The following is a 27,992-nucleotide window of genomic DNA, read 5'->3' as shown; positions in this document are numbered from 1 at the left end:
ATTCAAGAATCACAGGGGTCCCTCTTGTGGCCAGAAATCTGTGCCTCCCACCAGGGAAAAGAGACACACTCCCTTAAAAAAAGAAATATTTATTGGATGGTCTTAAAAAGGCTCCCTAGGGAGTGCCTAGGGGCAGGGGTGCCATCCTCTGTGCCCAGCCCTGCCGGAGAGCCAGCCAGGCTGCATGCTGGGCTGTACCTGTGCTCGTGAGGGCAACACCTGCAGCTCGAGCAGGGAGCAGCAGCTCTGCCGCCTTTCCCGCGGGACTGCCTGCAGCCCCCAAGGAGCCAAAGCAGGCGTCCGGGCACTGACACTATCCAAACAGCTTCCTGTGGCTCTGGCTCCAGTCAGCGATGCGTGCCAGCACCCGCCTTCTGCCAGGCACTTGGGCCAACGTGAGCTGTGGTGGCGGAGCAGGTCCCCTGTGCCCTCCCCTGTCTGTGGGGAGGGACCTCTGCAGCACCCGGGCTTCAGATGGCCAGGAGCGGCTTCAGATGGCCAGGAGCGGCGCACGCTGTTTGGTCACGCAGGGAGGCAGGTCCCAGCTCAGGCCCGTCCCGTGGGGCAGGTGAGGAGAGGGCAGCAGGACACGGGTCAGCCAGTGCCTGTGGGGAGAGGAATGAGGCCACAGCAAAAAGCTGAAGTCTCGGCGCTTCTCAGCTCTGCAGAGCCAAGCCAGGGCTATGAGCCCATGTCCCTCAGCTGCCACGATGGCCCAGCTCTTCAGCTGGGACTATCTTGGCAAAGAGGTACTGGGTAGGTCAGAGCTTGCCACAGGGCAGGGCTGAGGAGCCACAAGGCAGCTGATGCCCAGGTTCTCTGTGCCTTGCAGAGCACAGAGCAGCACGCAGCGTGGGATGCCCACTGTCTTCCTCTGCCCCAGTTGCTCAAGGGGAGCACCAGTGTCCCAGCACCCCTGCTACCACCTTCCTGGGCAGGGGCTGCCCCAGGGCTTTACCTTGGCACATCCACGCCCAGGAACACCTTCCAGTTATCCCAGCCACCGTAACTGTAGGGGTTCCTGAAGACCTGCAGGCCAGAGAGATGCACATCACGTCTGGCTCTGCCCTGGGCAGCTCCCCCGCTCTGTGGGCTATGCTCACCTTGCCTTTCTTCTGCAGTCTCTGCCTCTCCTTCTTGTTGATGTGCCGCTCGATGCTGGTTTCCCCGCGGGTGATGAGGGCAGCGTGCCACAGCGTGAGGGCGCCCAGGGCCAATGCAACCGAGCTGGGGACAGAAGGGACAGTGGGTTGCACGCAGGCCTTCCTTCCCTAGTACCACAACTGCCAGGCGCTGAGGCCGCCTCTCTGGACCTGGAGTGGGACTTTCTACAAGGGCACATAGCAGTAGGATGAGGGGCAATGGTTTCAAACTGGAAGAGGGTAGATCTAGACTAGATATTAGGAAGAAATTTTTGACTCTGAGGGTAGTGAGGCACTGGAACAGGTTGCCCAGGGAAGTTGTCAATGCCCCATCCCTGGAGGTGTTCAAGACCAGGCTGGATGGGGCTTTGAGCAGCCTGGTCTAGTGGGAGGTGTCCCTGCCCACGGCAGGGGGCTTGAAACTAGATGATCTTTAAGGTCCCTTCCAACTCTAACCATTCTATGACCCACAACTGCGTAGGTGGGTCAGCTCATCTAATCCCCTGTGACAGAGAGCCGAAGTCCCTCCTCAGGGGCCGAAGAGCTGGCAGGGCAGGGACACCTGTGCTAAAGCAAGCTAGCCTAGCCCTGGGGAGGTAGAGACTGAGCTTCCCCCAGCACCCTTGCTCCCAGCCCCTGGGCCCCCTTACCTGCACAGGACCCAGAGGTAGACCACGCTCTTGTGGAAAGCTCGCTGGTGGAAGGAGAAGGTGGGCGGCGGGGTCTGGTAGTACGTCTGAAAAAGGACCAGAGAGGGAGGCAGAATTACTGAAGCTGCTTTATAGCTTAGAGTCAGACAGGGGGACTGCTGCACCCTTCACTGATGCAGAGCTCGGACAGCTAGAAAGGACCGTGCCTAGAACCAACACAACAGCCAGGGTGATGGGGAGGCAGCCTGAGACAGCCACGAGACAGACAGACACCTGAGAGCGGGCACACGGGTGAGAAGCAGTGGGCTGGAGGTAAAGGGGCAGGGAGCAGCCGTGAGACTGGTCAGGACACCACACCGCAGCTGATGCTCATGGTGAGATGTGTACGCACTGCTGCAGCTTCCCCAGGAGAGCAGGGCCTGAGCAGCACGTGCCAAGCAGCTGCCACCAGCCAAAGCCTCTGGAAGCTGGGTGCGCAGGGAAGCAGACCCCAAGCTGTTGGAGGCAGTGCCCATAGCAGAGCTGCCCGGCCAGCCCCAGCTCTCTGACACGAGATGAACACGGGGGCTGGTTCTGGCTGTAGGGTGCTCCTTGAGAGCCAGGCCCCAAGCAGGACCCAGCCTGCAGGGCAGCTCTGCTCCACACTGCTTGGAGCAGCTGGCGGGCAGCGATGTCCCACCTGGTTGGCAGCCACCTCCAGTCTCTCCTTCTCAAGCAGTTTCATTCTCTAGGGGGATGGAAAACAGGGCACCAGTTACATGTCTCAGAGGAGGGGGCCCTTCCCCCTCCCCCCCCTGCAGGACCAGGGCAGCTGGGGGCCTCGCAGGAGGAGGGAGAGGGGAAGCGAAGTCACTACAAGGCCAGTGCTGGCCCAGCCTTCTTCTGCAAGCTCAGCCTGGGGAGCCCAGGCAACCTCAGTGCACGGCACGGCGAGAGCTGGAGCCTGCCTGCTCACCTCGATGGCTGCGTAGGCGTCCCGGAACATCTCCCAGCCGCTGATGCTACAGTAGATGCAGCCCATGGTCATGAACAGGCAGAAGGAGAAGAAGTAGCGATGGTTGTAGTGTCCCACACAGTTGTTTAGCCAGGCTGCCTCTGGAGTTAAAGGTACGTAACCATGACAGACCACGGGTCCAAACCCACCCCAGGGACCAGGGCAGTCTTCTGGGCCTGGCCCCCAGCAACCCCTCCCTGTGCCGGCTGAGCCGGGAGAGCAGTAGGGAGGGCAGGGTGAGAAGAGGGAAGCAGAGCCAGCTCTACCCCCCTGAGGACAGTGCCACGGGTTAGTACTGCAGAAGGATACGGCAGTGGTGGTCCATCTTCAGCACACACCTGGGAGGGAGGAGAGCATTGCCAATGTCAGTGCAAGCACCGTGTTTGGGAGGGGGCAGGCAGCGCCCCCAGCCCTGCGGGCTGTGTGAGAGATGAGGCAAGAAGCCGGCAGAGCAGAGGGGAAGGGACCCTGGTCTCGCAGCATGGCAGGGGGCAAGGAGAGGAGTGCCGGAGGGTGCCCCCAGTGCAGTGGGGCAGAGGGAGGGAGCCCTACCTGTTACAGATGCTGCAGTGGTGGGTGCGAGCTGGCTTGGGGGCAATACATTTCCTGCAGATGGAGACGCCGGTGAGATCGTCCTTGGCCTGCACACAGGTCAGAAGAGATTGGTGCACCCAAGCCCTGCAGCCGTCCCCTGCTCCCCACAGTCCTCACCTCCCCTGTGACCCCCCACCTCCCCTCCTTGCACTGCCCAGCCTAGCTGCCCTGATCTGGAGGAGGCATCCTGCAATGATGCCACCAGGCTGATTCAGCTGTCCCCACTGCCCAGCTGGGAGAGGCTGCACTGCCGGTCGGTGCCTCACCTGCGGTGGGTGCCCGGGTGAGGTGGTGATGGCCATGTAGTAGTGGAAGACAATCATGATGAGGTTCCAGTGTCCGTAGGCGAGGTGCCAGCAGATCCAGGCGGGTGTGTAGGTCTGCAGGATGAGGGGCAGCAGGCAGATGTACACAATGGCCACAATGGAGCTCGTCAGCCCAATCACCAGTGCCACAAACACCTACAGGAAAGGGGCCTGGGTCACCAGAGCAGGCAGCACCTGCCCCTCGCTGCCTGGGCAGAGGTACAGGCAGGATAAAGCCACAGGAAAACAAGCTGAACCACAGGCTGAGGTCCCCACTCCCTTCCTGCCTAGAGCACAGGCGGCCCTGAGACTCAGTTGTCCCGGCAGCACACTCACCCCAGCCCCCAGAGCCAGGTGTCCCCTGCCCAGTGAGGGTACTCACCACACCGAACCACCGGGTGACGTGGTCCACCAGCCAGTAGATGGGTTCAAAGAGGGAGTCAAGCACCACGTCGCCGTTGGTGAAGGAGTTGTAGAGCAACGAGCGGAGGCAGAGGTGCCCGTACTGCCACAGCTGCTCCGCCTGCCGCACCAGCTTAAACCGCCGCCGCCGGCCCAGCCGCAGGCACTTGAGGAGCAGGCGCATCACCGCTGCAAACATCCGCTGCCGGCTCCTCATCCCTGCCATGCCACGCCTAGGGAGAAGAGGGGCTCAGTGTGGGCTGGCTGTCCCTCAGGAAGGGTCTCCCCTCCAAGATGTGCTGATACCAGTTGTGCAGCTCCCTGCACCAACTCTGCCAGATGCCTGCCTGCACAGCAGGGCTGGGACCTCTCCTTCGCCCTCCACAAGGATGCAGAGCAAGGGGAGCTGAGCCCAGACTCCTGGAGGCCATGTGGCCACTGTCGCTGGGACAGCTCTGCATGGAGCAGGGGGCACAGGCCCCTTGGCGTCTGGGCTCAGGTGCTCTCTGGTCCCATCTCGTCTTTCCCGGCAGGGAGGGGGCCGGGGGAGCGACACGGAGAGTCTGACTCAGAGGAAACCAGAGAAGACATAAGCATCCTGGATGCTGGGCCAGTTCCAGGCATGATCCCAGACACAGACCTTCCCAACAGGTACAGGGGAACCCACAGAAGATGCATGTGGAGGAGCCGGGCCAGGATTACCCCTCCTCCCCTAGTCCCTTCTCCTCACTCCCAAAAACTGGGGCCTGGATACTTCCCCTCACCTCAACCTCTGGACCAACCTGCAGAGGCCACCCTGCACCTTTCCCAACCTTACAGCCCCACTCTCAAAGTCCCAACACTTCCTCCTTCCCTTCGCCTGGATTCACCTCAGACAATTCCACACACCAGCAAAGGAGCAGCCCGGGGCAGCCCCAGGCTCCCCTGCCTGCTGAGTGCCTCATCCCACCCAAGAGCTGCACTGGGAGTGAGGAGGAACCCGAGCCGGCCCAGCAGCTGGGAAAATGATCTGCAGGGCTGGGGCCCCCAGGCCTCCGTGCAGGCAGTGCCCATCAATATTAAGAAGCGAGGCTGCCCCGGGGTCCTGCCAAGGCACGTTCTGAGCTGGGGCCAAGCGCTCGCCTCGGCACGGTGCCAGGCAGCGGTGCCACACCACAGAGTCCCTCCAGTGGGGACCGGCTCCCTGTGCTGCTGTACCCACTGCACAGCCCTCAGGCAGCAGCAGGGAGGCTAAAGGCAGGAGCTGCAGCATCTGGATGGGCTGGCCAAAGAGCCAGGGGTTCCCCTCTGCCCTGCCAGACGAGCGTGGGGCTGATCTGAAGGCTGGGAGCAGCTGGACACAAGGAGACCAGACGCACCAGTCCACCCGTCACAGGCATGGCTCCTGCCCAGGTGTCCTGTACCTTGGCAAGGGGAAGGTGGGATACGCAAACCCCAGTGCCACCCCCTTCCCCACATTTCCCCTTCGCTCTGCCAAGGGTTTTCCTCTGAAACACATCAGGTACGAAGCAGAATAACAACTTCCTGCTGTGCAGCCTTTGGGTGGCACCCGTCCCCATGCTGTCAGTGTGGTCAGAGACAAAATGCTGCAGCCAGCAGCAAGTCTTGGGGTCATCTCCAAACACAGAGCACCTCCCCACCCAGCTGGCTCTCCCCTCCCTGAGGCTGCCAGCTCTGATCAAAGAGGCTTCCTCGCCTATGACAGCTGGCGGCTGCTGAGCCAGGAGCCAACAGGGCAGGCAGCGAGCCTGTCCATGCTGCCGGGAACAGGGCAGGACCCACTCTGCCCCCAGGCACCTGCCTGCAGGCAGCAGCACAGCCACAGGGATGAGGCTCCAGCAGAGCCATGCACCCTCCCTGGCCCAGTCAGGCACTGGGGCTCCAGCCCTCACGCAGCCCACAGCCCTCCCACAGCCCAGCGGGGCACTGAGCCCATGGGGATGGGATGGGACAGCAACCGCCAGCACAGCCAAGACCACAGGCAACATCATGGCAGGGGGGAACCTTAGATTTGGCCCTGCCACAGCCAGAGCCCTGCTCCTGCCAGGCCCCAGTCACCCAGATTCAGCCCTGTGACACCCTCCAGTGACGCCCGGCTCGACAATGCCCAGCTCACCAGTTCAGTAGTACCCAGTTCCACAGCACCAAGACACCCTCTGCCACCCAGCCCCATCAAACAAAGGCTGCCCATACCAACAGCAAAAAGCCCTCAGCCCCCACTGCACCCAGACCCGTAACACCCGGGATCCCCAGCCTCACAGCACCCCCAGCCCCTCCAAGCCCACAGCATCCCCCCCAGTCATTGCCACCCCGCCCCATAGCACCCCCAGGACCACAGCACCCCCAGCCTCTCCAGCCCCACAGAATCCCCCCATCGCCTCCCAGCCTCTCCAGCCCCACAGCAGCCCTCCAGTCTCTCCAGCCCCACAGCATCCCCCCATCGCCTCCCAGCCCCTCCAGCCCCACACTATGCCCCCATCACCCCCCAGCCCCTCGAGGCCCACAGCATCCCCCCCATCGCCTCCCAGCCCCACAGCACCCCCAACCCCATGGCGGTCCACGGTCCATCCCAAGCCCACGACACCCCGCAGCAACAGCCCCGTCCGCCCGCGCCGCCGACCTGCCGCCCGCACCCCGCCGCCCGCCGCCTCCATGCCCGGCGTCCCGCCGCCCTCACGGCCCCCACGGGCAGCGCCCGCCGCCCCGCGCACTGCGCCTGCGCGCCGCCCGCGCAGAGTATGCCGGGAAGCGCCCCCCTCTGGCGCTGGACTACAACTCCCAGCAGGCAGCGCGCCCACACTCCGCCCCGGTTAGGGAAGAACCAATTGTCGCGCTGCTTACAGCGCGGCCTGGCTGCCGGGGACCAATAGGATGAGGGCTTTCTGCGAGCGCACTCCTAGCAGCGAAGATGGCGCCTCCCGCTCGGTACTGCGTCCCCGGTGAGTGAGGGGAGGAGGTGGCGGCGGGGTGGCCGGGGAGAAGCGGGGGTTTCCCGGGGTAGGGGAAAGAGTGGCCCGGGCGCGGAGTATGGGAGGGGCTGGCCCGGAGCCGAGGGAGGGGGGGTTGCCCCGGGGGGTGCGGGAAAGGGCCGACCCGGGGCCGTGGGGCGCTGCCCCGCCGCGTTGGGCCGGCCGGGAGCGGAGCCCGGGAGCCCTGAAGCGGGATGGGGACGTCGGGCGCCCTGGCAGCGTCAGCCCCCGTGTTTTAGGCGAGCGGCTGTGCAGCGCGGAGGAGGCCACGGCTGGCAGCGGGACGTACACCCGGCACGGCTTCATCTTCTCCTCGCTGGCCGGCTGCCTGGAGAAGAGGAGCGAGGACAGCGGGGTGAGGACGGACGTGGCGCGCACTGCCCTTCCCCGGGGCCGGCTGCCGGGCGCTGGGGCTGTGCAGCCCCTTCCCGGTGGGGGAACTGGGCTCCGATGGTGCCCGCTGTGATCCTGCAGCAGGCCGTGCCCCGAGCTGACCCTCCCCTCTGCTGCCCCGCAGCTGCCCGTCGTGTCGGTGGTGAGAGATGCCGAGTCCCAGCTCCTGCCCGACGTGGGGGCTGTGGTGACATGCAAGGTAAGGCACGCGGGTGCACCAGGATCTATGGCAGACTTCTCAGCCTTTGTGTTCTCTGCCCCCGCTGACCTTTCTCCCCGTGCGTGTGTGGGGTGTGACGAGCTGATGAGGAGGCCGTTGATACTCTCCGCACGACTCCCAGCAGGGCAGAGCAGCCCCGTGGTCCTTTGGGTCCCTCGCTCACAAAGCCGCCAAATATCAGCATGGCGGACACCTGCTCTCGACATTGCCTGCCCTTGCTGCCTTCCCCAGGCTGGGGTGGGCCGAGGGGGAGGTTTTCCTTTGCTCTCCCTTCCAGAACTCTTTTTGAGGCAGGGTGTGGGAAGGGCAGTGCCTGGGGCAGCTCAGAGGAAGGGTGGCACGGAGCGGGGATTAGTTTTCTGATGGTGGGAGAGGGACTGGGGTCACAGCAGGTCTCGGCCTTTTTTGTGGGTCTTGAGTTGCACAAGTGTCATTTTCATCGCCTGGCTCACTGCCAGGTGTCCCACCTCTGCTGCCCCTTCTTTGGTGACAAGGAGGAGGCTGAGAGAGACATGAGCTCCCCGCATACAGCCCTGCCTGCACCTTGCCCTTTCCCTGCCCGGAGCGGGAAGCGCTGGAGTGTGAGCCGGGCTGTATTGGCACCGATTCCCCTTTTCCCCCGCGCAGGTTTGCAGCATTAATTCCCGCTTTGCCAAAGTGCACATCCTGTACGTCGGCTCCACGCCACTGAAGTCCACCTTCCGAGGGACCATACGGTAGGGAGAGGGCTGGATTGCCTGCAGGATGGGGTACCCAAGTGCCCCATCCTCAAGGGGGGGAGGAAGGCTTTTCTGGGTGGCACAGCCGGCTGCTCCGACAGGAGCTCTGCCCCAAGCACCGGGCAGGTGTCCAGCATGTCCTGGCGGGCACCAGGGAGGCCGGGGCACCTCCTGCTGTGGGCTGGAGAGTTGCCTTCACTCAGATCCCTCCGTCTCCTTTTTCAGGAGAGAAGATATTCGAGCCACAGAGAAAGATAAGGTCAGTGAGGCGCTGCCAGTGACTCTGCTACCGCAGCCACCCCCGCTTTCTGCTGGTGGGGGACACTTGTCCCTCCTCTGACGAGCACCCCGACACACTGTGCGGTTTTGCTTCCTCTCTCCTGTGCAGGTAGAAGTGTACAAGAGTTTCCGCCCCGGTGACATAGTCCTGGCCAAAGTCGTATCCTTTCCCCTCGCACTGGGAGGACCCATGGGGGACAGCGGTTTTGCTTGAGTCCCCTCAGGGAGACCTTTCCCTTAACTCCAGTCCAACCAGATCTCGCTGGGGGATGCACAGTCCAACTACCTGCTGAGCACGGCGGAGAACGAGCTGGGGGTGGTGGTGGCACGCAGCGAGGCAGGTAGGGCTTGGAGCGGTCTGCCTCATCCCTGCCGGAGGGGCAGCTGATGTGGCCTCCTCCCTTTCCACATGGAGGAGTGCGATTTTGGGAAGGGGGCTCCCCTGATGGGTGGTGTCTCCAGGAGTGCAGATGGTGCCCATCAGCTGGTGTGAGATGCAGTGCCCGCGGACGCACACCAAGGACTTCCGAAAGGTGGCCCGCGTGCAGCCCCAGTTCCTGCAGACCTAGCAGGGACCCTGCGGGGTGAGGGACTGGGGGCTGCGGGGCCAGAGCCAGCCGCTGGGCTCCAGCCACCTCCACACATGCAAGAGGCCAGAGCAGCTGGACAGACCTTCGTTGGCAGGATGGATTTTTCTATTTGTGGATAATAAATATTTTTTGAGAGCTCTGCGCTCTGCTGTTACAGCCCAGAGGGGAGGCTGGGGCTGCCCACAGCCTGCTGGTCCGGTTCCTGTAGCGGGGCTGTGGAGGGGGTTCTTTCCCCAGCGCTGCAGCTGGGAGGAAGCACGTGTTCCCAGCCCGCTGCTGGGGAAGGGGAACAGCCCTGGGGCTTGGCTACAGCGAGGCCAACGGCACAGAGCTCTGGTTTGCAGTTGGGTGGTGCTGGCTCCAGCCTCACCAGGCTCATTTCCCCACATCCATATCAAGCACAGTTTGGCTCCCTGCACTGATAACGGGTGCAGGCTCTGGCTGTGCTCAGCCTCAGGGTGCCGCATCTCCTCTGGCCACATGTGCCCTGCCTCCCTCTGGGGACAGGGGTGTGCCACACCCAGAGCCTTTAAAATCACGAATGGCAGGGCATCACCCTGCTGGCAGGGAGTGGGGAGCTGTGCTTTGCTTCCCCCGGAATGCCTTCTGCACCCCCATGACTGTGCCCAGCAGCCACTGCTGCCTCACACGCGTGTGACAGGAGCCCAGATGAGGTGCTGGGTGAGGCAGCGCAGGAGCACGTGAAAGAGAAAAGCACCAGTATCTCGTTACTGCGCATGACTTTATTGAACCGGAACAAGACAGCTGCTATGGTCGGACAGTTACACTGACCCCGTGCAAGCCCAGGCTCACAGTGCCGGCAGAGGGGAGGCCACAGCGACAGAGGCAGGTGGGATGGGGCACAACAGCACCTGCTTGACCAGCAGGACCAGGATGGGCTTTTTGGGGGAAGTATGTGGCAGACACAGACCTCCAGACAACAGGCTCCCTCCCTCGCCCTTGTCCAAAGGCAATAAATTAAAGCAGGAGCTGGCAGAGCTAGGTCCAGAGTTGCAGGTACCACCCTTGGGTGCTGTACTGCATGCACCAAAATACAACCCTTTCAGCGTCTACGCATCCCAATCCTTGTGCTGTGCACCCACGAGGGGATAGGGTATCCATCTTGGTCGCTGCCCGCACCCCGAGATGACTAGATCAAGCAACAAAACTACAGTAACCAGGTGACGAGAGCTGCCGGGGAAGCAAAGCAAAGGAGGAGCCGGGCACAAGGAGGGATCGCTCAGTGCGTCCCCCTGCAGACGGGGCCCAAGGGCTGGGATCTTGGCGCAGAGAGGTGTGTGGTTGCTGCCTGGCAGAGCCGGGGCTCCCCTTAACACCAGATTTCCGCACACAGCCCCTTGCCCCCAAGGCTGTCTGCAGAGGGGAGCCTGGTCCCGAGGGAACGGGCCTAATCCTGGGAAGCTGCTCCAGCTCTGCAGCTCCAAGTTCCTACGGCTGTGGGGGATGTGCACAGAGGGGTGGGGGATGGCGGGGGGCTCTACTACGTGCTAGCCTGCTGCCCGCCCTCACTTCTTGACCTTGCCCTGAGCAGCGACAGCCTCCATGGCCTTGCGCACCGTCTCCTCATCCCCCAGGAACTGCATGGGCTTGACAGGTTTCAGGTTCTTGTCCAGCTCGTAGACGATAGGGATCCCAGTGGGCAGGTTCAACTCCATGATGGCCTCTTCTGACATACCTACAAACACAGAGGTGATGTCACTCATGGCCCTACTCACACAGTGCCAGCCAGGGGAGCAGAGAGAGTCCCATGATACCCCCACAGGGCTGACGTACCTTCCAGGTGCTTGACGATCCCACGCAGGCTATTGCCATGTGCAGCAATAAGGACTCGCTTTCCCTCTTTGATCTGAGGAACAATTTCCTCATTCCAGAAAGGTAGAGCCCGGGCGATGGTGTCCTTCAGGCTCTCGCATGTCGGCAGCTGGTCCTCCGTTAGGTCAGCATAGCGACGGTCCTGGAGGAACAGCCACGCTCACGCAGCAGCCCAACGCAGCATGGGAAGGCAGCAGCATGGCCCCCCACCCCAAATTCTCTGCCTGGGGACATACTACGTGTAGGCAAAGCTGGGCTTGGAAGCAAGGAAGCACCTTTAAGGTTTGAGGCTGCAATCAGCCCAAGTCAAGGCTGTGAGACCTTCCTGGGGAAAACTGCACATTGCTTGCTCTGGGTGAAGAGACCAGAGCAAATATCCATGCATAGGTCATGGGACTAATGATTAACAGAGATGTCCCATCGTCCCACCCCACCCCTGGCTTTGAATCTGTCCATGCAGTGCCCAGAGGTCCAGGAGTTCAACTCCCCAGGGAGGGAGCAGAACAAACTCAGCCCAATGCCAGCCAGCACCATGCACAACAGTACTGTCTGCTGCAACAGAGGCACAGGAGACCTTGCAGAGAAAGCCAGGTCACGCTGTAGGGACTTAACATGACTTTTAGGAGCCTCCCAGCAAGGTGGATGAAGAACAATGGGTCTTACCTTGCTGATGGTGCTGTAGAAGGGGTGATCAGACTGCATGGGTGGCGGAGGGATGTCATATGAGCGCCTCCAGATCTTCACCTGCGCCTCGCCATGCTTTGCCGCCGTCTCAGCCTTATTCAAACCGGTGAGGGCCCCATAGTGCCTCTCATTCAGGCGCCAGGTTCGGATAACGGGTAACCACATCTGATCGATGGCATCCAGGACAGTCCAAAGGGTACGGATGGCTCGTTTCTGTACCGAGGTGAAGCAAATGTCGAACTCGTACCCGGCATCTGAAAAAAAAAACGGGGAAAAGGGGGTGGGGGGGGCACCGGGGAGGTGAATGCTGGGCCTTACGCAACCGGTGAGAGGCCAAGGGCAGCGGCCTCACCGCGCCGGTACCGGTCGGGTCCCCGCCGCCGCCGGCCCGCCCTTAGGGCGAGACGGCGGGGACCCGACCGGTACCGGAGAACCCGCCCCCCCCCAGGTACCAGAGGCTCTCCCCTCGGTACTGGAGACCACCAGCCGGCACCGGAGTGCCCCAAAGCCCCCACACCACCCCCATCAGGCCCGAGGCGGCCGCACCCCCCTTCACGGCCAACCCCACCCCCCCGCTCCTTTTCACTGGTGACCGGTACCTCGTAGGGCCTCGCCGCCGCGCCGCGCCTCTTGCTGACCGGCGGGGCTGAGATCAGCATCGTACCACCCGCTGAAGCGGTTCTCCAGGTTCCAGGCGCTCTCGCCGTGGCGGACGAGGACAAGGCGGTAGGCGGCCATGGCGGAGGAGCGGAGCTGAGGGAGAGGCCGGGGCGCGCGTGCTCTACGCTCTCTCTCTCTCTCTCCTCACGCTGCTGCCGCGCGCGACTGACGCTACCGGCGCCGCCCCGCCCTTCGCCGCGCGGCACGGAAATGGCGCGCATGCGCAAAGCGGCCGGCGGGCGGAGGCGCACGTAGCGCATGGCGCGGCCGCGAAGGGCGGCGCGACCTTCAGGGCCGTGGCGTCACTGTGACATCATGCATACGCATTATACGTACTCACACCCGTTCCATGCGGGTGCGGCATCGGCAGTGCTTTCTCCCCCATGCAGCGAAATGTCAGACAGCCTCTCTTGCTGACAGCTGCCCCTAGGCCAACCAGGTCTCCCATCCAAACCCCAACCGCGCGCGACCCCGCTTAGCTTCCCCGACACCGCTCCCCACCCGCCCCGCTGTGGGGCGGCTAGTCCTGTGAGGGCAGCGGTGCCCTCACTCAAGATGGCGGCGGGCGCCGGAAGCGGAAAGGGAAAGGGGAGGCGTGGGGCGGTGGCACGTGGAGCCGGTTGCAGCATGGCGCGGAGCGGGCGGCTCCGCTCGGGCGCCGCCGCCAAACTGAAGCGGTGGCGGAAGGGACACAGCAGCGACTGCAACCCCGAGACCCGCCAGCACCGTCTGGCCGCCCGTAGCCGCTTCTACAGCCGGCCGGCGGGTGAGGGCAGGGAGGCCCCCGCGGCGGGCAGAGGCCTCCGGTGCGGGTAGGGGCCCCCGGGCCGGGCAGCTCTCTGACTGTGCGCGGTCGTGCCTGGCGGGGGCCGCAGGGAGAGCCCTTGGTTGCCCGGCTCCTGGGAAATGGGGAGGGGGCGGCCCCGAGCTGCAGCCCCGGGAGGCGGAGGCAGCAAACCGGGGAGGAGAACAGAGCCCGCGGCCTAACGAGTGTGTCCTCGGCTCCCAAAGGGCCGTGGCCCCGCCTGTCAGTGCTGCTGCGGTGTCTGGCACGGAGGGGAACGCGGCAGACCCCTCCTCAGAAGGCCGCATGATGATGGGGAGGACAAACCTCGGGGCGTCGGTGTCTGCGAGGGGCTGGAGCCCCACGACCCTGGCTGCTGTGGTCAGGGAGACACTTCTCCTGCAGACAGAGACGGGTCTTGCAGCACCCATGTTCCTCTTGCAGCTGGTTGCAAGCTGTTGTCTGGGACTCAGAGGGACATGCTTCATGTCCCTCAGCTGTCTGGTTGCCAGGGCACCAGGTAGAAGATAAGTGGGGCAGAGTACACAGAGCACCTTAGCGTTAAAGCCCTGGTACAACTGAGGTGTGTTTGTGGCGGTGTGATGCTCTCCTCCGTCAGAGGAGATGGCTGGACTGTGCCCTGGTTTGTTTTCACAGGACGTAAGAGCTCTTTCCAATTATCGCTGTACCTTCTGCCGTCAGGGGGAAGCAGCATCCATGTCCCACATGCTGGAGATGATCTCCAGCCAAGCTGGTCTGGCTGGGAGGGGAAGGAAGGAGCCAGGGCGTAGGGAGTTTTGGGGTGAATGGCGGAGCAATGCAACTTAGAGGTCCTAAGCCTATCTCTTCACTCCATCAGAGAAAAGCAACTTGACAGTGGATGCGGTGAAGCTGCACAATGAGCTGCAGTCAGGGTCCCCACGTTTGGAGCGGCCAAGTGACAGCGCTCAGCTCCATATGGAGGAGGACGATACTGGGGAGGCCGCCACGGAGAAGTCCTCCGGCACCTTCCTGAGCGGGCTGAGTGACTGCACCAATGTCACCTTCAGTAAGGTGCAGCGCTTCTGGGAGTCCAACTCTGCCGCTCACAAAGAGGTACGGGCAGGAGCAGGGCTGGGGGGAGGGTGTCCAGCAGGGATGGCCCCCCAGATGTCAGATTGAGGGTGCTGACCTGCTCCGCTTGCTGTTTGTAGATCTGTGCTGTGCTGGCAGCCGTGACGGAGGTGATCCGCTCGCGGGGCGGCAAGGAGAGTGAGACAGAGTACTTTGCCACGCTGGTGAGTGACAGTCATGGGGAGGAGGCGTGAGGGGAGCTGCTGTTGGCAGCATGGGTGGGTTCTCCGGATGATTGGTGGTGGAAGGTGCTGTGCTCATATCAGAGGCACCGGGTGTCCTTCTTCAGTAGAGATGCTGTTGGTTTCTCCTGGTTTCTCTCCTGTTGTTGCTTCTCGTTTCTCTGCCCTCCTCCGTAAGGGCTGGGGATGGGGAAGGGTTGGTGTGAACCCGCACTCCCCCTTGCTTACCGCTCCTCTGTTCCCAGATGACTACGCTGGAAGCGGTGGAGTCCCCCGAGTCACTGGCTGCTGTTGCCTACCTGCTCAACCTCGTCCTAAAGCGGTGAGTGGCTGGTAGAGGAGCAGGGAGAACTGCCCAGGCCCATCTTGGAAGAGGGGCTGGCACTGTCCCCCTCACCAGCCTGGGGAAACGACCCAGCCAGAGCGGGCTCGGGATGCAGTTCCCTGCGAGACTGCCACTGTCCGCCTGCTGCTCACACCGCTGACACACCTCCTTTTACTGGCAGGGTCCCAAGCCCTGTGCTCATAAAAAAGTTCTCAGATGCCTCGAAAGCCTTCATGAGTATCATCTCCTCGCAGGCCTGCAACAGTTCCACCTCTGCCCTGCGATGGGTGAGTAGCTGAGAGGCCAGCTGGCAGTGCCAGCTCTCGGTGGGGGTCTGCTGAGAGCTGGGATCGAGTTGCTGCTCTAGGGTGGTGCTGGGTGCTCGGCCTGAGGCTGTTGCAACGCGGGGGTGTCTCTGTGGGGTGATGCTAACACCCCTGCTGCTCATTGTAGGTCCTCTCTTGCCTGGCCACGCTGCTGCGGAAGCAGGACTTGGCAGCCTGGAGCTACCCTGTCACCCTCCAAGTCTATCACGGCTTGCTGAGCTTCTGCGTTCATACCAAGCCCAAGGTGAGCTCCCAGTTCCCCTGGTGAGGGATGACACTGCTTTTGGGGCTCGACTCTGGGGTTGGGTGTGTGCCCAGGGTCTTCAGCTCCTACCCAGCCAGGCTCTCCATCCCCCAGGTGCGGAAAGCAGCACAGTACGGCGTGTGCTCTGTCCTGAGGGGCAGTGAGTTCATGTTTGGAGATGCGGCCCCTGAGCATCACCCCGCGGCACCTTCCACCGCCAAGTTCTGCGTGCAGGAGATCGAAAAATCTGGAGGTGGGGAGCACTGGAGCAAGGGGTCTGCAGCTGAGTGCAAGGGGGGGCTGTGGCCTGGGTCCCATTCTCCCTCTCTTCATGGGAGAATAGGGACTTGAAGGAAAATGGGGAGGGTGCAGCACCCTGGATTGCTGGGGAGGGTATGAGATGCCTCTGGGGCAAAACACCTAAGGTGTTTTGGGGGTCCTTCAGCCATCTTTCTGTTGCTCTGCACTTCCCAGAAGTCGGGGGGTGTTTACCCCAGCTCCGTGGGTCAGCCCCAGTGCTGTCATGGGGGGCTTTGCCTCTGTCAGGGCTTTGCCATGGGGTGCTGCAGGCTCAGGCGCTGCTCTGCTCCTGCAGGCACCAAGGAGGCCACCACCACCCTGCACATCCTCACCCTGCTGCGGGACCTGCTGCCCTGCTTCCCCGCAGCCGTGGTGAAAACCTGCTGCGAGACCTTGCTCCGAGTCATGACCCTCAGCCACGTGGTGAGTGTCCCTGTGCCGGGGATAGCGAGGGCAGCCCCTTTCCCCCTCGGCTGCACCCTGGAAGGGCTCGAACCCCCTCGGCTGCTGGCTGGGAGCCTGGAAATGCAGGATACAAATGCGGAGGAGCACGGGGCAGCTGGTGTTGCTGGCCTGCCTGCTGTGGAAGAGGGAGGTTGAAGATGGGGTACAGCTGCAGCAGTGCTGGGCTTCCCTGGGCAGACCCTGCTTTGTGGTAGGGGGGCAGAGGGTGTGAAGGGGTGCTGCCTGCCATGGATATCCCATCCTGATGCCGTGTCCTTCACAGCTGGTGACAGCATGCGCAATGCAAGCCTTCCATAGCCTTTTCAGTGCCCAGGCCAGCGTGGCCTGCCTGCCAGCCGAGCTGAATGCCCAGATCATCACCGTGAGTGTGGGGTGCCGGCGTGGGGAGGGATGGGGCTGGCAGTGCTGCAGTGCTCACTCACTTACCCTCTGCATCTCCAGGCCCTCTACGACTACGTGCCCAGCACGAGTGACCTGCAGCCGCTGCTGACCTGGCTGTCCACCATGGAGCGGGCGCACATCAACCTGGGCAGGTGCGGGCAGGGGCCACAGCTGGGCAGGGGGAGAAGCGACCACTCGTTCTCTCACTCACCCGTTCTCTCTTCTCCAGGCTGCAGAAGGACCTGTGCTGGGCTCACCTGCCCCGCCTCTTCTCGGCTGCCATGAACTGCTTCCTCTCTCCACACTCCCAGGTGGTGTCGGCAGCAGCGCAGACCCTGGAGGTATTGTGCCCGGGGCCCTCTCCTTGCTTGGCTGCCCTGGTCCTCGCCGGGGACTCTGCCCAAGGGTTTGGGGCTTGCCACTGGTAGTGTGCTACTCTGTGCCCCCCAGACTGGGGGGTCTGTGGTCCACTGCTGCCCTATTTTCCCTGTTTGTCCTTGCAGACACTCCTGAGCGAGTGCGTTGCTCCCCACATGGACGACCTGGGCACCGTCTCTGCATCTGCCCCAGCCCCTGCCACCTACCTGTGCAAGATGTTCAGGTGAGAAGCGCTGGTGTGGGAGAGTCTGTCCGCATGGATCTGGCTGAGCTCTGAGCAGCCTCTGCCTAGTCCCTGATCGGTGCTGGGTCGGTCCCCGCCAGCATGACCATCTCCTCTTTCCTCCTCAGATCAGTGGAGGAAGGCCTGACATATCGTTTCCATGCAGCGTGGGACGAGGTGCTGCGAGTGCTGGAGGTCTTCTTTGAGACATGTGGGAAGCAGTGCCACCCCATCATGAGGAAGGTGAGCCAGTCCAGGAGGGTGCAGAGGTGTCAGGCTCATCCACAGAGGCAGGTGGAGTGGCAGTGCTGCTGCCTGGGCTGTGTTGCCCTCTCTGGCTGCGGAGCGGGGCCGTCCCAGGGCCCACTGTCCTGCCTGTGCCAGGGCGGGGTGAGCGCAGCTCTGGCACTTAGCAAGGGAACACGCAGGGCAGCTGGCATCCATGGGCAGGAATAGCAAGTGACACATGCTGGACCTGCCTCCGTGGTTTCTCTGTGACCGTCCTACCCTGTCCCCACAGTGTCTGCGGTCTCTGTGTGACCTACGTCTCTCCCCACACTTCCCCTACACCGCTGAAGTTGACCAGGCGGTGGGGGCTGCTGTGAGTGCCATGGGCCCCGAGGTGCTGCTGGAAGCCGTGCCCCTGGAGATCGACGGCAAGGAGTGAGTACAGCTGTGGGGTAGCGAGTCCTGCACCTACTCGCAGCAGCAAAGGACACTGGTCTCTAGCTGAGAGACCGTTTTCCTCTTGTACCTTTCTCAACTGCATCTTCTCTGACCTCTCCATGAGCCAGTGCAAATGACCAGTACCCCCAGCACGCTTAGTGGAGTGCTATCCCTTTGCCTTCTTTTGCTCCTATTTTTTCCATTTCCCCCAGTTCTTATACTGGGAGATGACCAGCTGCCAATCTGTCGGTGACGGTGGCAATTTTACAGCTGTTTGTTACATTCCTGTTCAGTCACCACGTGGTGCTGGAGGTGTTTCGTTCTACCAAGCCTCCCTGTGCCCAGCTTTGGGGCTGGGCAGAGGCGCCCCGTGCCCAGGGGCTGACACCGGCAGTGCCCACGCTCCCCTGACCCGTGCCTTCCCTCCTCAGGGAGACACTGGATTTCCCCCGCAGCTGGCTCCTGCCTGTGCTGCGGGACTATGTGCAGGGTGCGCGGCTCGGCTTCTTCACCAGCTACTTCTTGCCCTTGGCGGCCACCCTGAAAAGCAGAGGTGAGGAGGATGGCACAGTGGGGGGGCCAGCAGGTGTGGTTCTGGGCTTCTGGGAGCCCCGGGGGGGCTGCATTGGTCCTCCCTTCCCTTCCCTGGGACGGAGCAGGGCTTTGCTACCTCTGCTGCTCTGCTCATCTTCCCCTTCTCTTCTGCAGCCGTGGAGTTTACCCAGGCTGGGAAGAGCATGGAGGCCAAGATCTATGACACGCTGCAGTGGCAGGTAACAAGGAGTGCCCGGGAGCTCTGTCATGGCATACCCGTGGTTCCAGGCTGGAGAGGTGACTTGGGCGAAGGGTGATAGCCTCCCACCTCTTCCTTTGCCTTTCAGGTCTGGACCCTGCTGCCCGGCTTCTGCACCCACCCCACGGATGTGCTGGGGTCCTTCAAGGGGCTGGCCCGCACCCTGGGCATGGCCATCAGCGAGCGCCCGGACCTGCGCCCCACCGTGTGCCAGGCCTTGCGCACCCTCATCAACAAAGGATGCGAGACAGGTTGAAGGGGGGACAGATCCTTGCTGTGGGTCCTTGCGCCCTGCGGTGACCTGGAGAGGGGAGATGCTGATCCGCACCCCTTTGTCATCCTCTCCCTAGATGCAGAGAAGGCAGAAGTGGGTCGCTTTGCCAAAAATTTCTTGCCTATCCTGTTCAATGTGTACAGCCAGTCCGAGGAGGACGGGGGCAGCAGTGCTCAGCGCCGCTCCGTGCTGGACACTGTCCGAGCTTACTTGACCATCACCGATCCCCAGGTGAGTGGGCAGTGGGGCAGGTTGTGCTGGCTTAGGCCAGCATCTCCCCATTGGACCCAGTTTGATGGGGCTGTGGTGGGTGCCTGACTGGAAAGGACGAAAAGAAAGAAGCTGGGCAGAGAACAGCCCTTCCCTGCCCTCATGAGGAGGGAGCTCTTCCCAGCCAGCCATCTGGGATTTCCCAGTCTTGCAGCTGCATCTGGCACATTGTGCACGAGCCCTTTGGGAATTTGTCCAGCTCTTTTTGGACCCGTGGTGCTTCTGCTCTCCGCTAAGTCCTGTGGCAAGGCATTTGCCAGGAGGATTGCAAACTCTTGTAAAAGCACTACATTCAGTCGGTTCTGATCCTGCTCTGTGTGCTTGCCCTGCAGATGGTGTGTGGGTTCCTGCAGAAAGCGAGCGAGAAGCTGACCAGTCCTGAGAGCTCCGAGTTTGCCAGGTAACACCCTAATGGGTAAAGCTGCTGGCTTCCTCCTGGTGAGCAGCGCTAGGGCACTCTTGCTGTCGATGTGCCACTCTCGTGCATCCGATGAGAGTTACAGTTGGAGTCTCAGCTTGGTCGGGCAGTGTTAGTGATGCTGCAGTTACCCACCTGTGTGTCATTCTCTGCTGCAGACACTCCATCCTGGACCTGGTGGTGGCAATGGCACCCTACGCTGATGAACAGGCCCTGGGCTCCCTGTACCGCACCATCCAGCCTTCCCTCCAGGTGAGTCGGCCCCCAGCCCCAACAGGCACAGGGGGTGCAGTGAGGCACCATCTGCTTGCTGCCAGCTTGGACCCATGCGCTGGAGGGCTGAGCAGCTGCTATAGCTCCCTGCTGCGTCGTGTGGGGTGCTGCAGGGGTCCCTTTAGACACCGTGGGGAGGGCCTGCCCTGACAATGGGCACGTGTTGGCTGTCCCTGCAGAGCAAGGAGCGCAGCATGCAGAAGAAGGCGTACCGTGTGCTGGAGGAGGTGTGTGCCGCTCCCCATGCCCCCTGCCAGGCCTTCGTCCGCTCCCACCTGCAGGATCTGCAGACAACGCTCCTGGAATCGCTCAAAAGCGCAGCTTCCCCAGCCAAGAGGGTGAGAGCAAGGGCTGCAGTGGCCAAGCTTGGTCCCTGACAGGAGGGGACAGGGTCAGGGCAGCCAGGTGTGTGTCCCCAGGTGTACCAGCGCTGGGCTGTTTTCTTTCCGCAGCCCCGGCTGAAGTGCCTGTTCCATATCGTGAAGCAGCTTTCTGCAGAGCATGAGCCCTTCGTCACTGCCCTGGTCCCAGAGGTGAGAGTGGTCCCTGGGGGGATCCAGCTGATTCTGGCCATGGAGGGGGGCCAGCAGGGTTGTGATGTGCTCCTGTGCTTCCAGGTCATCCTCTGCACCAAGGAAGTGTCAGTGGGGGCCCGCAAGAACGCCTTTGTGCTGCTTGTGGAAATGGGGCATGCCTTCATCCGCTTCGGGCCCACACCCCAAGGTGAGCTCCGGCTCCACATACTCAGCCCCACGGCCGCTTGGGCCCCAGGGGAATTGGAGCCATGCCTGCCACCCCACTGAAATGGGCCAGGGATGCTGTTGGGTGAGGGGTGAGCAGGATCCTGAGTCATTCTCCTCCTGCAGAGGGCATGCAGCGGTTCCTGTTCCTGATCTATGCGGGGCTCACGGGCTCGGTCACCATGATCAGCTGCACAGTGCTGGCACTGACCCGTCTGTTCTTTGAGTTCAAAGGTGAGTTAGAGCAGAAGCAGTGAGGGCATGGGGACAGCACGGGGATAAGGCAGCACTCTCCAGCAAAGGCGGGTGCTGGGAGGAGGTCGGCTGTGGCTGAGCCCTGCCACGGTTGCAGATCACCTGGAGCTGAGTGTGGTGGAGCAGCTCCTGCAGAACATCTGCCTGCTGCTGGCCTCCCGCACACGAGACGTGGTGAAGGCAGCCCTGGGCTTCCTCAAGGTCACACTGCTGCTGGTGGACACCAAGCTGCTGGCCAAGCACGTCCAGGCGATGGTGAGATCCTGCATGGGGTGCTCCGAGGAGGGTGACAGGGCAGAGCTGGGGCTGCCTTGAGCAGCCAGGGGCATCTCCAGCTGCACCCTGCTTCTGCCTGGGAGACAAGGTCACAACCTTGATCTCGGTGGCTGGGTAGGCAGTGGGGGGGGTCCCTCTCCTGAATGCTGGCATGGACCTGCCAGAGAACCCCCATGAATTGGCCCTGCTAACGGGGAGACTTCCCCACGGCCCTGCCTGGAGTGGACTTGAGGAGCTGGCACCAGGGTGAGCAAGGTGGCTGTGCAGGGGAGGGGTGGAAGGCTGAGTGCCCAGGGCAGAGGTGCTTTGGTCTCAAGAGTCTCTCTTCTGGCAGCTGGAGGCTGTGGGGAACCTTTCAGATGACATGAGACGCCACTTCCGTATGAAGCTGCGAAACCTCTTCACCAAGTTCATCCGCAAGTTCGGGTGAGCTGGGGGCTGCTAGGTCATGCTGGAGCCATGCTGGAGCCATGCTGGGGCAGTGAGGGAGCAACCTAGGAAGCGGTGCAGGAGGAGATGGGCACTGACCACCCTCTGTATACTCCTCAGCTTTGAGCTGGTGAAGGGGCTGCTGCCGGCCGAGTACCACAAGGTGCTGGCGAACGTCCGCAAGGCAGAAGCCCGGAGCCGCAAGCAGCGTGCCCTAAGGCGGGCAGCTGCGGATACAGATGAAGAGGAGGCACCACCTGCACAGCCCAGAGGAGACAGGTAAAGATCAGCTGGGGGTGAAGAAGAAGCAGCCCCCACAGAGGGCTTGGTGCTGAATCTGTTCAGATGGTGTCTCTAAAGTTGCTGGGGACATCTCTGGGGCTGCTGGGCACTGTGGGGTAGGCTGGGATCTGCACCCCTGGGCTTGTTCCGTTTCCGTCATTGTTTCTGTATCTTGACCAGCTTTGAGGAAATCCTGGCTGACTCAGAGGATGAGGAGGAGGAAGAGGAAGAACGGCAGCGGAGCAAGGAGTGGAGGAAGCAAGCACGGCAGAAGGGCCAGGCCTGGCTGAAGGAAGGGGAAGAGGATGAGCCCCTCAACTTCCTGGACCCCAACGTGTCCCAGCGGGTGCTGGGTGAGGAGCAGAGCTTCAGATGTGGCTGGGATGGGGTGGACAGGGCGGGAGCTCGTGCGATGCACAGGGGCTCTGGGGGTATGACTGCCCCCAGAGTGGGTCCTTCCCCTGACCTGCCTCTCTGTGAGCAGCCACCAAGCCAGGCCCAAAGCGGTCCAGAGGAGTGAGCCATGACTTCCAGGTGTCTGAGGATGGGCGCCTGATCATCCATGAAGAGGAGGATGAGGTGGACGATGATGAAGCCAAAGGTACTGCCTGGGCTTGCGGGGGCCCATGCTAGACTTGCTCTGGTACTCCGAATGGTTTTGTTCCTGCCACTCATACATGGGAGCCTGGGGAGGAATGTGGGTGGAAGCGGCAGGCATTGGTGTGGCCTTGTGTCACACCCAGTGGCTCTCTTCTGGGCCACTGCCACCCAAGGGAGGCAGCCCCCTCCATCACCAGGAGGAGGCTGGAAGGGGACATGGCCTCCAGTGCCAGTTCGGCAGGGGCACCCTGCTCCCGCATCCTGCACTGACCGTCTTGTCCTGTACTGTAGGAGCGGATGAGGAGATGGCGGATGTGCTGCAAGATGTGGGTCTCCGCAGTGTGAGTATGGGGCGCATGGTCCTGAGGAGATGCTGGGGGAACTCGGCTGTGCCAAACCCCTGCCTGTGCCGCAGCAGCTGCAGCTCTGCCCAAGGGGCCAGTGGGAACACCAGGCAAGCGCCAGCTGCTTGGAGGGGTGCAGGAGGCTGGCTGGGGACATAGTATGTGCCCCTGGGCCCCCATGGGAGGAAGCAGGAGGTCAGAGGTCTGTGGGAGGGCAGAACTGTAAGGACAAGCCAGCTGCAGGGTCCCCACTGCCTTCTTCTGCAGAAGAAAAGCCAGAAGCGTCGGTTCAGAGAGGAGCAAGGCCATGAGGAAGCCGAGGCTGGGACCTACCCTCAGTACAGGCGTAAGTCCTTCACCTGTGCCCAGTCTGGGGCTCCCCAGGGTGCCAGAACCGCGTGCCCATCTTACTGGGTTGCTGCAGGGCAGCTGAAGCAGAGATCTCTGCTCTCCTCACACCCAAGGGCTGGATGCAAAAACAGGAACAGCTTCCCCAGCCCTTGTGCATCCTAGCACAGGAAATTGGAAGGGGGAGCCCGAGGACCCCTTTTCAACACACATTCCTTGTTTTCCAGCTGGAGGCTCTGGGATCCACCGGCAGCTGAGCAAGGAGCCGGCCTTCGGTGCAGAGTACAGATCCAAGGTGAGGGACCTGGAAGGTCGCAGGGTTTTGCCGGGGAGATGCCGGGGGCTTTGCTGGGGCAGGATGGCTGCTGGGCTGGGGGGCAGAAAGCACTGGGTGTTTGCTGAGGGTCTGGTCCATCAGTGCTGAGGCTGGGAGAGTAAATCTCTGCTCCAAGAGAAGTTGTCAAACATTCAGTACCTGTGACCATTTCCAGCCCACCTTGGAGTGCTGGTCCTGCTCTTGCTGTGGCCAGTGTGTAGCATCATCTGGCTGGGAAATAAGCTCCAAGGGCCACATGCTGAGCTGGCACCCCACTACAGCATAGCCGTTGGGGTGGATGGGTGCCAGGGTTGCACCAGAACAGGACACATGCATCTCCCCTGGTGCTGCATATCTTCTCCCATGTCACTATCTCCCACAGAAAGGCAAAGGTGACGTGAAGAAGAAGGGCCAGCTCGACCCCTATGCCTACATCCCCCTGAACAGAGCTAAACTCAACAGAAGGTGAGACTAACTGGGAGTGGCACAGGGTGGGGAACGGGGCCAAAACACGGGTTCGATCCTGCTTTTTGTTGTTACCTTTTTTTTTGGTGGGTCTGGGAACTCCCTGCCAGCCTCTGCACCGCTCTTTGCGGAGCTTGGAGCATCGCTGTGGATTGGCTGTGCCCAGTGCCCGCCCTAACCCAGCCTCCTGCTCCTTCCTCCCTCCAGAAAGCGGGCGAAAATGCAGGGCCAGTTCAAGGGCCTGATGAAGGGAGCCCAGCGTGGGGCCAAGGCCGGCCGCAGGAACCGTCTGAAGGCCCAGCGCCCCTGAGGAGCTTCAGGTCAGACAACACCCTGTGGCCTCTGGGCACCGGGGAATGGGGGCTTCATGAGTGGACTCCTCTGCAGAAGGTGACCTGTGTCGGTTTGAGACTCGCTTGGAAGCCACCCTGTTGTATTATGGACTCTTGGCCCAAGCCCTGCCCTCCTGTGCCTGGAGGAAGGTGCTGGGTTGTCTGGTGCAGGGGTATGTGTGTGTGTGTGTGTGTGCGTGTGTGTGAGAGCAAATAACATGTAATGAATTCTCTATATTGATAAATACACACTGTTCCAACCCACCCCAGATTCCTCCTCTCCTTCCCTTAAGAGCTGTGCACGCCATGTCCCCCGTGCTCTACAGCGGGTTCCTTCTGCCCCTGCAGCACTGTGCCCCACAGGGCTCACACCTGCACCAGCCTGGGACCTGGGGTTGGAGCCCTCTCTCTGGCGTGGGGCTTTCTTAGGGGCTGCCAGGAGCCACGCTGTGGCACAGAGCAGCGAGGCACTGCCCGTGTCCCGTGCCCTCCTGGCAGACAGGGCTGAGTCGTGGGGTTGGCCAAAGGGAGAAGCCACAGATGGTGAAAAGTTCTTTGCTACAACCAGCTTCCTTAAACAAACTCCCTCTTGGCAGCATCTTCTGCTGGATGAACAGGGTCTCAGCCTGGGGATCTATGCTGGGTGGAGGAGCGTCTGCCATTTGGCTGCCACTGTTTTCGGCCCTTCCTCTTGCTTTTCTCGTATCAGCCATGCTTGGTTGCAGGGCAGAAGAGTTTCTGCAAAATTCTTCAAATTGGCTGGAAAACTGCTACTGCAAATCTCTGTGCCTTGCCCTTTTCCTTATCTATGAGATCTGAGAAAAGCCCTTTCCTCTGCTCGGACCACCTGCTGCCGGCTAGGCCTGAGCAGTGCAAATAATCCTTGACATTTTTAGCTGCCCATCCATCTCAGGTCAGCCTGAGCATCTGTTTTTGCCCAGTTAACTTCTGCATTGAGCTCAAAAGATGGTGTTTGGCCAAGTCATGCTGAAGAGAATGGAGCTGAGGGTATGGATACAGGTCCTGTTGCTCACTCTGCAAAAAAACACGTATTTGTGAATGTAGCTGGCTTTCCCTTCCTCTTCTATATTAAAAAGTGTTTAGCCCTTTGTCATTTCAGCACGGTAGCTTACGTGCAATGCTTCTCAGTCTCCTAATAAGCTAAAGGGATTGTGCTTGTTCAGCCTCTTACTGCAGGCTTCTTTCTGGAGGCTGCAAATCCAGTTTTGTGGCTCTCTTATGTGCTTTTTCATTTTTTTTTCCAAGATCTGTTTAAAAGCCTGCGGGTGGAAGAGGAGCTCTTGTACTGGTACTGGTCCTGCCGTGTCAGGAGCACTGTCCCCATCCTCCTTCCCCACCCAGGACTCTGACTTGGACCCTTCAGCCCAGGGCTGTGTTGAGGTGGTGCTGCTCTAATCCTGCCAGAAGGGAGCTCGCAGCCTGGTTTATGGGACAGGCATCTCCAGCAGCACCTCCTGACTGCTTTCAGTCAGCAAGAGCTACGTCCATCTTCCTTTGCTGCCTGCAGCCCTGGCCTGATGCCCTGAGGGCAGGACAGGGGGAGACAGGCAGCAGTCACCTTCCAAGCCCCCCCCAGCACCTGTAATATGCAGCTCTAGGCCCACCAGAGCTATCTGTCTTTCTGCTTTCTCCTTGGAGACGGGGCCTGGAGAAGGCTGTAGCTAATTCATTTAAAAGCTTCAGATTACTCACTGTATTGTTCTTCATTTGCATGTTGTTGCTTAAATTAGTGCATGCCTGCTTGGAACAGAAGAGTTTCATTAGCACAGAGGATGGTGTTCGCCTTAGCTGGTGTCCAGAGAACAGATTCTTCTGCAACAACATCTTGTTAATCAGCTAATTAATCATGTAATGCAATAGAAACCCTTGGAGAGGAGACGTCATCCTGCCCAGGGAGGCTGGCTGCGAGTCAAGCCTGCTCCCCACCAGCAGCTGTCCCTGGCAGGGAGTAGAGCTGCGTCTTGGGGGTCCGCAGGAGGCTGAGCCCATCCCTCTGCTGTGGGGCAGGGTGAGGGGGATGCGGGGTTCTGCCCCACGCAGATGCCAGACACAAATATTTTGCAGTTACCTGCAGAGAAGCGAAAGACAGGGACATGGAGGGATGCCTGGCTTTTGTTGCTCAAGCTGGGAGGTGGCAGGAGGCTATTTCTTCACCCAGCATGCCACCAAACCATGCAACTCCTTTCCGCAGGCTACAGCGGGCACCAACAGTGCACCCGTGTTCGGCTATGCTTGTGCAGGAAATTGACACCAAAGGCTCTTAACCTTGCAGATACCAGCTGCAAAGCGTGAGATCTCGTCCTAGGCACGCTTGAGGAGAGGCTGTCAAGAGGAGAGCACTGGCTGGGTGGGCCCTGGACTGGTTGGGACAGTTGCAAGTGCCCACATCATTGAGTTTTTAGGCTTAAAATCAGGAGGAGAAGGGGAACACCATAATTTCCTAACCCTAGAAGATACCTGCCTGGGTTGTGTGTGCTGTGGCATGCTGCCGAGAGGGACAGACCTGCCTTGTGGGGCTGTGCCCACGCAGCATCCAGCTGGACCACCACCTCCTCCGAGGATGCTGCAGCGCCTTTGGGGGTCCCCACAGGGAGACGTGAGTCTCCCCTGTTCAAAGTCAGGATTTGGCAGGCCCCAAGGCTCAGGGATGGGAAACCCTCCTGGGGGAAGCAGTATAAGAGGAACTTTGGTGTTTATGCTAGAATGATTGGCAGTAAGATAATTAAGTGTTGAGGTTTAAAATGCCAAGGGACCATTCCAGCTGAAATCTAGTCAATTAAAGAAATGTCAGATTAATTCCTAGTCTCCTCAGCACTCTGCTCTACAGTTCCACTTATTGTTTCTGAAAAGTTTGTCTTTCTTCTCTTGCTTGGTACCTGAAAGCTCTGTGCAAACGCAGGTGCAGCAAGTGTGAGGGCACACAGGGACAGCTTCCACGCACAAAGGAAAAAAACAAAGAGGAAAGAAATAAAACTACTTTTCCAGTGTCTCCGTTCCTCTAATGTCTCCTTGATGGTGAGCAAAGATAAAAAATATTCGGGCTGAGATGTGGGTTTATGGTGTAACTCGTGCCTCTTGGAGCAGTTCTAGCGGTGTCTGCAGCCTCAGGCAGACCCTAATGCGCTGGTTACGCACAAGCCACAAAGTTTTCTTGAAATAAAATGGTTGCAACTTGTATTTTTTCTACTGAATGTTAAGGCTTGGGGTGTCAGGTGTGCGCAAGAGACTAAGAGCACCACAAGAACTTCCACGGCTCCACGCTGCGGCTGTCCAGGGGCCCAGGGCCCACCCGAGCTGCTCCTGCCGGCGTTACCCTTTCTTCTCTGCCCTGCCAGGAGCTGCGGCAGCTCCCACCACCTGAGGGATGCTCAAGCGTGGCCAAAATGGCCCCTGCACCTTCTTGCCCCTGTGGCCACCCACAGCACTGGGAACCGGGCAGCCAGGCGCCACATGCTGCTAGCTCCCGGGCCGCTGCCGCAGCTCAGGGCTGGGGACGGCTGGCCGGCGGCCGTGTGGCCTCGGGCCGACTCTGCCGCCCTGAAGGTGCCTCCGGCCCGACAACAGGCCCCGCCGAGCCCCCCCCACTGGACTACAACTCCCGGCGTGCCTCGCGCGGCAGGGGCCGCCGTTTCCCCCCGCCGCGATCGGCTGTTGCCCGTTCGAACTGACCAATGGCGGCGGGGGGGGTGCTGGCTGTAGCCAATGGCGATGCGTGTCGCGAGCGGGGCGGGGCCA

At 61.2% G+C, this 27,992-nt stretch overlaps 4 protein-coding genes across 9 annotated transcripts; 2 read left to right on the top strand and 2 right to left on the bottom strand.

The window, feature by feature from the left end:
* Window positions 1–83: 83 nt before the first annotated feature.
* On the bottom strand, window positions 84–6,801 carry ZDHHC16 (zinc finger DHHC-type palmitoyltransferase 16). Of its 4 annotated transcripts, none has more exons than XM_063337546.1 (11): window positions 6,708–6,801; window positions 4,068–4,320; window positions 3,647–3,760; window positions 3,339–3,427; window positions 3,096–3,124; window positions 2,748–2,881; window positions 2,472–2,519; window positions 1,793–1,878; window positions 1,104–1,227; window positions 959–1,029; window positions 84–605 (listed from the first exon to the last, which is right to left on the bottom strand). In XM_063337546.1, exons 2-11 carry the CDS (start codon window positions 4,311–4,313, stop codon window positions 491–493), a joined length of 1,056 nt encoding a protein of 351 aa, XP_063193616.1. In that variant the 5' UTR covers window positions 4,314–4,320; window positions 6,708–6,801; the 3' UTR covers window positions 84–490. The 4 variants fall into 4 exon arrangements, with proteins under 4 accessions (XP_063193616.1, XP_063193614.1, XP_063193615.1 ...); XM_063337544.1 differs by having other exon boundaries at window positions 89–605; window positions 3,647–3,841; XM_063337547.1 differs by having other exon boundaries at window positions 468–605; window positions 1,109–1,227; window positions 3,647–3,841.
* Window positions 6,802–6,938: 137 nt separating this feature from the next.
* EXOSC1 (exosome component 1) lies at window positions 6,939–9,413 on the top strand. Its single transcript, XM_063337550.1, has 8 exons — window positions 6,939–7,026; window positions 7,296–7,411; window positions 7,574–7,648; window positions 8,297–8,385; window positions 8,614–8,647; window positions 8,777–8,827; window positions 8,924–9,008; window positions 9,130–9,413. The coding sequence occupies exons 1-8, from the start codon at window positions 6,996–6,998 to the stop codon at window positions 9,234–9,236; spliced, it is 588 nt and encodes a 195-aa protein (XP_063193620.1). The 5' UTR covers window positions 6,939–6,995; the 3' UTR covers window positions 9,237–9,413.
* A 567-nt stretch (window positions 9,414–9,980) lies between these two features.
* PGAM1 (phosphoglycerate mutase 1) lies at window positions 9,981–12,647 on the bottom strand. The gene is made up of 4 exons (XM_063338099.1): window positions 12,374–12,647; window positions 11,754–12,028; window positions 11,052–11,232; window positions 9,981–10,953 (listed from the first exon to the last, which is right to left on the bottom strand). Exons 1-4 carry the CDS (start codon window positions 12,510–12,512, stop codon window positions 10,784–10,786), a joined length of 765 nt encoding a protein of 254 aa, XP_063194169.1. The 5' UTR covers window positions 12,513–12,647; the 3' UTR covers window positions 9,981–10,783.
* Window positions 12,648–12,774: 127 nt separating this feature from the next.
* On the top strand, window positions 12,775–27,199 carry RRP12 (ribosomal RNA processing 12 homolog). 3 transcript variants are annotated; one of them, XM_063338097.1, is made up of 35 exons: window positions 13,016–13,200; window positions 14,078–14,313; window positions 14,412–14,495; window positions 14,759–14,835; window positions 15,020–15,125; window positions 15,292–15,408; window positions 15,523–15,661; window positions 16,004–16,131; window positions 16,436–16,534; window positions 16,615–16,706; window positions 16,784–16,895; window positions 17,058–17,155; window positions 17,284–17,398; window positions 17,676–17,818; window positions 18,253–18,374; window positions 18,530–18,594; window positions 18,703–18,865; window positions 18,965–19,119; window positions 19,491–19,558; window positions 19,735–19,828; window positions 20,029–20,187; window positions 20,302–20,382; window positions 20,467–20,572; window positions 20,716–20,823; window positions 20,942–21,099; window positions 21,455–21,546; window positions 21,670–21,828; window positions 22,012–22,184; window positions 22,316–22,432; window positions 22,723–22,772; window positions 23,043–23,121; window positions 23,351–23,418; window positions 23,822–23,904; window positions 24,112–24,224; window positions 25,503–27,199. In XM_063338097.1, the coding sequence occupies exons 1-34, from the start codon at window positions 13,062–13,064 to the stop codon at window positions 24,212–24,214; spliced, it is 3,888 nt and encodes a 1,295-aa protein (XP_063194167.1). In that variant the 5' UTR covers window positions 13,016–13,061; the 3' UTR covers window positions 24,215–24,224; window positions 25,503–27,199. The 3 variants fall into 3 exon arrangements, with proteins under 3 accessions (XP_063194168.1, XP_063194167.1, XP_063194166.1); XM_063338098.1 differs by lacking the exons at window positions 13,016–13,200; window positions 25,503–27,199 and adding an exon at window positions 12,775–12,873 and having other exon boundaries at window positions 24,112–24,806; XM_063338096.1 differs by lacking the exon at window positions 25,503–27,199 and having other exon boundaries at window positions 24,112–24,806.
* Window positions 27,200–27,992: the final 793 nt, after the last annotated feature.

This window comes from Chroicocephalus ridibundus, chromosome 6 (genome assembly GCF_963924245.1).
Source record: "Chroicocephalus ridibundus chromosome 6, bChrRid1.1, whole genome shotgun sequence".
Classification (NCBI taxonomy): domain Eukaryota; kingdom Metazoa; phylum Chordata; class Aves; order Charadriiformes; family Laridae; genus Chroicocephalus; species Chroicocephalus ridibundus.
This window is presented reverse-complemented; position numbering and strand designations above follow the sequence as displayed.

What these genes read in the sequence shown, in the direction of transcription:
- PGAM1 (XM_063338099.1), bottom strand. Translation starts at nt 12,512, where the DNA reads ATGGCCGCCTACCGCCTTGTCCTCGTCCGCCACGGCGAGAGCGCCTGG. An exon ending in CGGCGGCGAGGCCCTACGAG is followed by an intron (nt 12,029 to 12,373) that starts GTACCGGTCACC and finishes TTTTTTTTTCAG; the next exon opens with ATGCCGGGTACGAGTTCGAC. An exon ending in TCTACAGCACCATCAGCAAG is followed by an intron (nt 11,233 to 11,753) that starts GTAAGACCCATT and finishes CTGTTCCTCCAG; the next exon opens with GACCGTCGCTATGCTGACCT.
- RRP12 (XM_063338097.1), top strand. Translation starts at nt 13,062, where the DNA reads ATGGCGCGGAGCGGGCGGCTCCGCTCGGGCGCCGCCGCCAAACTGAAG. An exon ending in GGCCACCCTGAAAAGCAGAG is followed by an intron (nt 18,375 to 18,529) that starts GTGAGGAGGATG and finishes TCTCTTCTGCAG; the next exon opens with CCGTGGAGTTTACCCAGGCT. An exon ending in CGTGTCCCAGCGGGTGCTGG is followed by an intron (nt 22,185 to 22,315) that starts GTGAGGAGCAGA and finishes CTCTGTGAGCAG; the next exon opens with CCACCAAGCCAGGCCCAAAG.
- EXOSC1 (XM_063337550.1), top strand. Translation starts at nt 6,996, where the DNA reads ATGGCGCCTCCCGCTCGGTACTGCGTCCCCG. An exon ending in AGAGGAGCGAGGACAGCGGG is followed by an intron (nt 7,412 to 7,573) that starts GTGAGGACGGAC and finishes GCTGCCCCGCAG; the next exon opens with CTGCCCGTCGTGTCGGTGGT. An exon ending in GGGCTGTGGTGACATGCAAG is followed by an intron (nt 7,649 to 8,296) that starts GTAAGGCACGCG and finishes TCCCCCGCGCAG; the next exon opens with GTTTGCAGCATTAATTCCCG.
- ZDHHC16 (XM_063337544.1), bottom strand. Translation starts at nt 4,313, where the DNA reads ATGGCAGGGATGAGGAGCCGGCAGCGGATGTTTGCAGCGGTGATGCGC. An exon ending in GAAGATGGACCACCACTGCC is followed by an intron (nt 2,882 to 3,095) that starts GTATCCTTCTGC and finishes CTCCAGAGGCAG; the next exon opens with CCTGGCTAAACAACTGTGTG. An exon ending in CTGGGCGTGGATGTGCCAAG is followed by an intron (nt 606 to 958) that starts GTAAAGCCCTGG and finishes CTCTCCCCACAG; the next exon opens with GCACTGGCTGACCCGTGTCC.